General features: G+C 40.2%; 1 protein-coding gene across 3 annotated transcripts in view; it reads right to left on the bottom strand.

Annotated features, from left to right (window-relative positions):
• The window catches only part of IFT88 (intraflagellar transport 88), a 61,167-nt gene that overhangs the window by 24,451 nt on the left and 26,451 nt on the right, over positions 1-10,265 (bottom strand). For all 3 annotated transcript variants that reach the window (XM_010851178.1, XM_010851180.1, XM_010851181.1), the window contains 4 exons: positions 8,550-8,781; positions 7,527-7,597; positions 1,041-1,127; positions 554-653 (listed from right to left, as the gene is read on the bottom strand). In XM_010851178.1, the coding sequence (XP_010849480.1) occupies positions 554-653; positions 1,041-1,127; positions 7,527-7,597; positions 8,550-8,781 (490 nt within the window). The remainder of the gene's footprint in view (positions 1-553; positions 654-1,040; positions 1,128-7,526; positions 7,598-8,549; positions 8,782-10,265) is intronic.

The following is a 10,265-nucleotide window of genomic DNA, read 5'->3' as shown; positions in this document are numbered from 1 at the left end:
CTGCTATAAAGATGACCATAGGGACCTCCCTAGCAGTCCACTGATTAGGACTCTGTGCTTCTACTGTTGGAGGCATGGCTCCATTCCTGGTCAGGAACTAAAATCCCTGCAAGTTGCCTAACATGGCCAAAAAAAGAAAGAAACAGGAGTAACAGGTCAAAATTAAAAACACAGCATTGTTAAAGGAAATTATGTTTAGAAATAAAAATATTACTCTACTTCAGAATAATGACAGGTAATAGTATTCTAGAAAAGAGTTTCATAATAATATCACTTTGATCAATTAACATGAAATTCCATCTAAACACTTTTTTTTGGCTGGTTTTATTCATGAAATGAGAGCAAGTGCACAAGCCAAGCAGACCCAGCAGGGACAGTGACAACCGGGGCAGGGGGGAGGCCAGCAGAGCTCCATCTCACCCGCTCCATCCAGGGTCTCCTCCCCACGTCTGACTATTCAGACGTACCCAAACACTAGGCTGTCAGAGCCAGCAGGGCCTGGGAGGGGAGAGGGGCGGTCCCTGTGCATTTAAACACGTTTTTTAAAACTTACCTGATTAAAGTCCTTTTGTCTCAGGTATGTAATTGCTTTGTTTATTTCCAGATCATTTGCCAGCTCTACATACTGAGAGGCTTTCACAACTTCAACACACCTATAAAATAAAGCATAAAAAAAGTTTATTTTAAGGGACTTCCCAGGTGGTACAGTGGTTAAGACAATGCACTCCCAATGCAGGGGGCATGAGTTAGACACCTGGTCAGGGAACCAGACCCTACATGCTACAACTAAGAGTTCACATGCCGAAGCTCAAGACCCCTTGTACCCAACTAAGACCTGGTGCAGCCAAATAAATAGATATGTAATTTTTAAAAACGTTATAACTTTTAGAGTGTCCTTTGCTAATTTACCATATAATATGATTTGCTTCATAAGCAGAAATCACTATTTGCAATTATTTATTCATTTTTCTAATACCAAAGTTTTAAATCAATAAAAGAAAACGCCATGTCCATCCAATCACAGTGAATTTCTCTCTTACCAGTCATAACCTACAGCAAAGGATATTTCAATAACAGGAGCAATGAGTTTTGCAGCTGTCATGATATATTTTTCTGCCATGGCTTTTCTACATCAAAAAAACAAAAACAGATTTATTTAGAAATATGGTATAAAAAGTTTCAATTTACTCCTTAAAATATAAACTTATGCTACTGGAGAAGAGCAGAGAAACAGCTCTAGAAAGAATGAAGCAGCTGGGCAAAAGCGGAAACATTGATCAGCTGTGGATGTGTCTGGTAGTGAAAGTAAAGTCTGATGCTGCATAGGAAGCTAGAATGTTACACCTATGAATCAAGATAAATTGGATATGGTCCAGCAGGAGAAGGGAGAGTGAACACTGAGATCTTAGGAATCAGTGAACTAAAATGGATGGGAATGGGTGAATTTAATCAGTGACCATTATATCTACTACTGTGGGCAAGAATCCTTTAGAAGAAATGGAGTAGCCCTCATAGTCAACAAAAGAGTCCAAAATGCAGTACTTGGGGGCAATCTCAAAAACAACAGAATCATCTCGGCTCGTTTCCAAGGCAAACCATTCAATATCACAGTAATCCAAGTCTATGCCCCAACCAGTAATGCTGAAGAAGCCGAAGTTGAATGGTTCTATGAAGACCTACAAGACCTTCTAAAACGAACACCAAAAAAAGATGTCCTTTTCATCATAGGGGACTGGAACACAAAAGTAGGAAGTCAAGAGACACCTAGAGCAACAGGCAAGGTTGGCCTTGGAGTACAAAATGAAGCAGGGCAAAGGCTAACAGAGTTTTGCCAAGAGAATGCACTGGTCTTCCAACAACACAACAGACAAGTCTAGACATGGACATCACCAGATGGTCAAATTCTTTGCAGCCAAAGATGGAGAACCTATATACAGTCAGCAAAAAAAGACCAGAAGCCGACTGTGGCTCAGATCATCAGCTCCTTACTGCAAAATTCAGGCTTAAATTGAAGAAAGTAGGGAAAACCTCTAGTTTATGACCTAAATCAAATCATTTATGATTATACAGTGGAGACGACAAACAGATTCAAGGGATTCGATTTGGTAGGAAGACTGCCTGAAGAACTATAGATGGAGGTTCATAACATTGTACAGGATCGGGTGACCAAAACTATCCCCAAGAAAAAGAAATGCAAAAAGGCAAAGTGGTTGTCTGAGGGGGGCTTACAAATAGCTGACAAAAGAAGAGAAATGAAAGGCAAAGAAGAAGGGGAAAGATATACCCATGTGAATGCAGCACTCCAAAGACTAGTAAGGAGAAATAAGAAAGCCTTCTTAAGTGAAGAATCAAAGAAACAGATGAAAACAATACAATGGGAAAGACCAAAGATCTCTTCAAGAACACTGGAGATACTAGGGGACTATTTCATGCAAAAATGGACACAATAAAGGACAGAAATGGCAAGGACCTAACAGAAGCAGAAGAGATTAAGAAGAGGTGATGAGAATACACAGAAGAACTACACAAAAAAGGTATTAATGACCGGGATAACCATAATGGTGTGGTCACTTGCCTAGAGCCAAACATCCTGGAGTGTGAAATCAAGTGGGTCTTAGGAAACATTACTGTGAAGAAAGGTAGCAGAGGTGATAGAATTCCAGATGAGCAATTTTAAATCCTAAAAGATGGTGCTGTTAAAGTGTTCACTCAATGTGCCAGAACATTTGGAAAACTCAGCAGGGGCCACTGGACTGGAAAAGGTCAGTTTTCATTCCAAATCCAAAGACAGGCAATACCAAAGAATGTTCAAATTACTGCACAATTGCACTCATCTCATGTGACAGTAGGACTATGCTCAAAATCCTTCAAGCTAGGCTTCAGCAGTACATGAACCCAGAACTTCCAAATGTACAAGTTGGGTTTAGAAAAGGCAGATGAACCAGAGATTAAATCACCAACATCTGGTGGATCACAGAAAAAGCAAGAGAATTCCAAAAAAACATCCACTTCTGCTTCAATGACTATGCTAAAGCCGTTGACTGTATGGATCACAACAAACCATGGAAAATTCTTAGACACGGGAATACTAGACCACCTTATGTGCCTCCAGAGAATCCTGTATGCAGGTCAAGAAGCAACAGAACTGGACATGGAACAGCAGACTGGTTCCAAATCAGGAAAGGAGTACATCAAGGCTGTATATTGTCACCATGCTTATTTAACTTATATGCAGACTAACATCATGAGAAATGCTGAGCTAGATGAAGCACAGGCTGGAATCAAGATTGCCAGGAGAAATATCAATAACCTCAGATATGCAGATAACACCACCCTTATGACAGAAAATGAAGAAGAACTAAAGAGCCTCTTGATGAAAGTCAAAGTGGAGAGTGAAAAAGCTGGCTTAAAACTCAACATTCAGAAAACTAAGATCATGGCATCTGGTCCCATCATTTCATGGCAAATAGATGGGGAAACAATGGAAACAGTGCTCGACTTTATTTTTTTGGTCTCCAAAATCACTGCAGATGGTGACTGCAGCCATGAAATTAAAAGACACTTGTTTCTTGCAAGAAAAGCTATTAACAACCTAGACAGCATATTAAAAAGCAGAGACATTACTTTGTCAACCAAGGTCCATCTAGTCAAGGCTATGGTTTTTCCAGTAGTCATGTATGGATGTGAGAGTTGGACTATAAAGAAAGCTGAGCACTGAAGAATTGATGCTTTTGAGCTGTGCTGTTGGAGAAGACTCTTGAGAGTCCCTTGGACAGCAAGGAGATCCAACCAGTCCATCCTAAAGGAAATAAGTCCTGAATATTCATTGGAAGGGCTTCCCTGGTGGCTCAGAGGTTAAAGTGTCTGCCTCTAATGCAGGAGACCTGGGTTCGATCCCTCGGTCGGGAAGATCCCCTGGAGAAGGAAATGGTAACCCACTCCAGTATTCTTGCCTGGAGAATCCCATGGATGGAGAAGCCTGGTAGGCTACAGTACACGGGGTCACAAAGAGTTGGACACGACTGAGAGACTTCACTACTATTCATTGGAAGGACTGATGCTAAAGCTGAAACTCCAATACTTTTGGCCAACTGATGGGAAGAACTGACTCACTGGAAAAGACCCTGATGCTGAAAAAGATTGAAGGTGGGAGGAGAAGGGGCTGACAGAGGATGAGCCATGAGAGTCGGACACAACTGAGCTGAACTGAACTGCTCCTTGGAAGAAAAGCTATAACAAGCATAGACAGTGTATTAAAAAGCAGAGATATCACTTTGCTGACAAAGGTCCATCTAGTCAAAGCTATGGCTTTTACAGTAATTGTGTACGGATGCGAGAGTAGGACCATAAAGAAGGCTGAGCACCAAGAATTGATGCTTTTGAACTATGGTGTTGGAGAAGACTCTTGAGAGTCCCTTGGAAATGGACAGCAAGGAAATCAAACCAGTCAATCCTAAAGGAAATCAACCCCGAATATTCATGGAAGGACTGATGCTAAAGCTCCAATACTTGGGCCAGCTGATGCTACCAGCTGACTGGGAAAGACCCTGATGCCAGGAAAGACTGAGAGGAGGAAAAGGGGGCGACAGAGAATGAGATGGTTGCATGGCATCACTGACTTAATGGACGCGAGTTTGAGCAAGCTCCAGGAGATGGTGAAGGACAGGGAAGCCTGGTGCTGCAGTATATGGGGTCGCAAAGAGTTGGACACAACCTAGCGACTGAACAACAACAATAACAACAAGCATAAACACTGTCTACAGGCAGCTATGCTAGCAATCTATTTACAAATCAGGTTGAAAACCACAACTGGGAAATGGGATTAGTAGGCCATGACGACCTGTGGGATCAGCAGTTCTTGGTCTATGATGCCTCTGATGAAAGAAGAAAAGCAGGGAGTGGAAGGGGGTGGGAGGGACTCAGGGGACAGACACAGGACTCTGCAGCTGAAGCTCTGGGACCTACCGTCTGGGGAAATAAAGGAGTGAAAACCACCACTGAAGAAGCTGTGGTATATACTAGAACTGAACTGCTACATGTCTCTACAGAGCTGTCTAATCTTCACCTTTCATACTAATGGAGTCAGATTCATGTTTACTGTAGCATATGTCAGTATTTCATTCATTTTATGGCTAAATAATATTTCATAGTATGGATGGACCAGATATTTTTTATCCATTCATGTTGTGGACATTTGGGTTGCTTCCCTTCTTGGATGGCTGCTATGAACATTTGTTAAGTGATTGTGCAGATGTATGCTCTAATTATAAGCATGTTCATAACTGGCCATTGAAGCATTTTTATCATGGTTGCTTAAAAATTTATCAAATAATTTTAACATCTCTGTCATTTCAGTGTTGGCATCTATGGACTGTCTTTTTTTTCACTGAGATCTTCCTGGTTCTTGGTTTGGTGAGTGATTACTGATCAAAACTTGGACATTTTGAGGAGTTCCATAGCAACCTAGTGGTTAGGGTTCTGGGTTTTCACTGCCATGGTCTGGGTTCAATTCCTGGGTCAGGGAACTGAGACCTCCTGCAAGCTGCAGCACAGCCAAAAAAAAGAAAAAAGAAAAGAAAGAAATTTTGACATTTTTGGGGTGTGTATATGTGTGTGTGTGTGTGTGTGTGTGTGTATATATATATATATATATATAAAAAATGATGGAATATTACTCAGCCATAAAAAAGAATGAAATAACGGCATGTGCAGCAACACAGATGGACCTAGAGATGATCATACTAAGTCAAATATGCTGTTTATATGTGGAATCTAAAAAAATGATACAAATGAACTTATTTACAAAACAGACTCACAGGCATAGAAAACAAAGGGGAATAGGGAGTGTATATATATATATTAATATATAGAGAGTAAATCAACTGTTTCAATAAAAAGTTAAAAATAAAATAATGTTCATTCAAGATCTTCAATACTACTTTCACCTTGATTTTAAGGATTTGGAAGTGATGTATTTTAAAGAGGCAAATGCTTTTGTATTTTATTTGGGGGAAAAAAACTGATAGGTAGAAAATAAAAAGACTGAATTTTATTGAAATCTTCTGTTTTTAGCTGTCTTTCTTGACATCACTCCAGCAGGCAGAGAAGAGATATCACCTCATCACTTGCAGATAAAGGGAGACGCCCACATTCCCCACGGCCTACTCTGACCCTCATCTTGTCCTTTGCAGCCCCTGGCTTTCTGACTCCCTATTTCTTCAGCTCCCAGTCTGGGAAGCATGAGGGGATCACTGCCAGGCTGTTCCTCAAGTCACCAGGGCCCTTGCTCATCTGCCCTCTTGTCTCTACATTTCTTCTCATTTTGTTTTATATACAATTCCCAGGGTTTTTATTTGTACTTAGTGGGACTAACATGGAAAAGTACATCTACTCCATCTTTCCAGAAGGATAAGCTTAATTTTTACTGTTAAACTAACTTCTAAGGATTGAGGGCTCTCCATACACAGAGCTTCCCCAGTGACTCTAGTGGTAAAAAACCTGCCTGCCAACGCAGGAGACCTAAGGGACATGGGTTAGATCCCTGGGTCAGGAAGATCCCCTGGAGGAGGGCATGGCAACCCACTTCAGTATTCTTGCCTGGAGAATCCCCATGGACAGAAGAACTTTGAGGGCTACAGTCAAGACGGTCACATACAGTCAGACACTACTAAAGCGACTTAGCATGCATGTATACATACAATGGAGTATTATTCAGCCTTAAAAATGAAGGAAATCCTGTCACATGCTAAACACAGATGAAAAGCCAGTCACAAATGAACAAACACTGTGATTCCACTCAGATGAGGTCCCCAGAGCAGTGGATTTCATATAACAGACAGCAGAGTGGTGGCTGCCAGGGACTGGTGGGTAGGCAGGAGTTGGAGGGGGCGGTGCAGTGGGTACTGAGCTGCAGTGTGGAAGATGAAGGCTTCTGAACACCAGTCACAAATCAATGTGAATGTTCCAATACTTAACACTATCTTTGAAAAGAAGAATTATCTACCATGGTTGAGATAAATTTTACGTTATATGTATTTTACCATGATTTAAAAAAACTGAGCCCTCTCTCATACGATATAATTCCTAAGATGCCCAATGAATACTCAGTATTAGAATGTTCAAGCCATACTTGACAGAGACTAGGTACCATACTGGAGAAAGGAAGAAAACATATAAAGAGAAAGAATTTTGTCTTTGGGAGCTGCAATTTAACTGGGCAGGATAAAAATACACAGAGATATGTTTAAACAAAGGTAATATGAACAAAGTCCTAATACTGCACCAGATGCAGAGGGAAAGCAAACTACAGAGAAACAGAAACTGAGTAAAAATAACTGGGATTAACATGAGGACTAAGATTATTTTGAAGGAGAAAACAGAATTCAGTAAAGACAGAAATGGTTAAACAGCACTATTCTAGAAATATATGGAACACAACAAGTTTTGAAAGGAATAATCAGAATGCACATTCAAGTCTCTTAGAGAAGTTAAGACCACATTTAATCATTAAGTGCCCAAAATATTACCTTTCACGTTCCATTTGTCTCAGATGATCATTTTTTATAGCTTCAATCACTAAATTAGTATGTGGGTCATCCTGGGGGAAAAGTGAGGGAATCAGAAGTAAACACTGAGCACTGAGTGGCTAATCAGCCTCAGCACTAGGCCACTGTACACAGTGGAGAGTGAGTAGTCTTTCTGAACTGTTTTCCTCGTGTGAAGCGGAACTTTCTTTCTTTCTTCTGATGACCTGTCATACTCTTCACTGAACTAATGCAGATTCTAGCAGCTGACACAAGCTCAGGCTGGAAAGCATAGGACCAAGAATATGGAAGCCATGGTTGTCAGTACAAACGGGTGAAATCCTAAGTCACATGTAATTGCTTTAATGACATCAGTAACTTAGTATGACCCTACATTGACCTCTACTTCCTATTGAAGACACGGATATTTCTTTCACTACATACATTATTTTTTCTCAATATGAAAGTTATATATGATATTTAACATCTACCCAGCATTTACTATGTTCCAGGATTAAGCATTTCACATGCACTCCCTCATTCGATCCTCACAACCCTATACAGCAGGCTGTTGTAATTAGCGCTATTTTAAATACAAAGGACAAGGAGAATAAATATTGAGCAGTGGGGCCAACCACCACACTGCCATTCCCTTGTAATGCACCAAGAAAATCTACCAGGTTCCTTTTATGAAATCAACATTACTATACCATCACGATCTATCAACATGGACAATTTCACATGATTTGACTTTACATAAGATAACATTAAGGAATGGTAATTTTTCACAAGATTCTCCATTTTGTTTTTTGAGTAAAATTGTGCAGTCTGTTTAAACCATAATCTCCAGCCCTATTTCAATAGTTCCATTGTCAACCTAATCTAAATAACATGAAAATGATAAAACACATTAATATAGGACTGGCAGAAAACTGAAGAGTCATCCATCCCAACTTCATCACTTCTGGAGACAGAGAAGCACAGCTAATTAGGAGCTGGCTATGTAAGAGTCTTCTTCATACTCACACTTGGCGAAATGTATTTATCATCTTCATCAATTTCTAGTGGAACAGCAATCAGTTTTTGGAATGACTTCTTCATTTTTTCTCGATCTCCAATGGCAAAGTAACTAAGAATCAGATTGAAGCCTGCCTTCAGATTCGGAGCCATACTCATGATGTGCTCAAAAGAAGAGATGGCGTCCGAATACTGCCCAGTTTTAATAAATGTGACTCCAATGTTCTGCATAATTTTAATCCTGAAAAAAAACATGGACTCCTTTTAAAAGTTTGAACTCCCCAGCTGGCAATCAAGTTATTCCACAAATAATTTCCTCCTTTTCTTTGCCATGTTACTTCTTGTTTTGTTAAAGATTTACTGAGGTTTATTTTACACATTATAAAATTCACTTGCTTTAAGTATGTGATTCAATAACTATTGCTGTACTAACACAGTTGTGAAACCACAGTCACACTCTAAGTCATTTCCATTTCCCTGGAAAGAACACCTGTGCCCACCTGCAATCACTCCTCAGTCTAGCCTCCTGCCCCAGGCAAACGCTGATTTCCTTTCTGTCTCTCTGGACTAGACTTGCCTTTCTAGACATTGCATGTGAATGGAGTTATACAGCATGTGATACCCTGTGCCTTCATTCAGTTAGCATAATTTTTGAGGTTCCTCCGTATCTCAGCATGTAAGAAGATGTCATTCCTTTTTCATTGCTGAATAGTATTCTACAGTGCAGCTATACCAGGTTCCATCCATTGACTATGTGATAGATACTTGGACTGCTTCTACTTTTTGGATATTATGAATAATTCTGCTACAAACACTCATGTACAATCCTTTGTGACGATATGTTTTCGTTTCTCCTGGTTATATACCTAACAGTGGAATTGGTCATATAGTAAATTTGCATTTAAATTTTTAAAAAAACATTATTTTCCAAAGTGTCTGTGCTATTTTATATCCCCAGTGCATAAGGACTCTCATTTCTCTGCATCTTCCTCAGCACTGATCACTGTCTATATTTGATGACAGCTATTCAAGATGGGCTCGATAAAGGACAGAAATGGTATGGACCTAACAGAAGCAGAAGATATTAAGAAGAGATGGCAAGAATACACAGAAGAACTGTACAAAAAAGATCTTCACGACCCAGATAATCACGATGGTGTGATCACTGACCTAGAGCCAGACATCCTGGAATGTGAAGACAAGTGGGCCTTAGGAAGCATCACTATGAACAAAGCTAGTGGAGGTGATGGAATTCCAGTTGAGCTATTTCAAATCCTGAAAGATGATGCTGTGAAAGTGCTGCACTCAATATGCCAGCAAATCCGGAAAACTCAGCAGTGCCCACAGGACTGGAAAAGGTCAGTTTTCACTCCAATCCCAAAGAAAGGCAATGCCAAAGAATGCTCAACCTACCGCACAATTGCACTCATCTCACATGCTAGTAAAGTAATGCTCAAAATTCTCCAAGCCAGGCTTCAGCAATACATGAACCGTGAACTTCCTGATGTTCAAGCTGGTTTTAGAAAAAAGGCAGAGGAACCAGAGATCAAATTGCCAACATCCGCTGGATCATGGAAAAAGCGAGAGAGTTCCAGAAAAACATCTATTTCTGCTTTATTGACTATGCCAAAGCCTTTGACTGTGTGGATCACAATAAACTGTGGAAAATTCTGAAAGAGATCTGAATACCAGACCACCTGATCTGCCTCTTGAGAAATTTGTATG

This window comes from Bison bison, unplaced genomic scaffold (genome assembly GCF_000754665.1).
Source record: "Bison bison bison isolate TAMUID 2011002044 unplaced genomic scaffold, Bison_UMD1.0 scf7180017864299, whole genome shotgun sequence".
Classification (NCBI taxonomy): domain Eukaryota; kingdom Metazoa; phylum Chordata; class Mammalia; order Artiodactyla; family Bovidae; genus Bison; species Bison bison.
The sequence above is the reverse complement of the archived record's forward strand: the minus strand, read 5'-3'. Positions and strand labels throughout refer to the sequence as shown.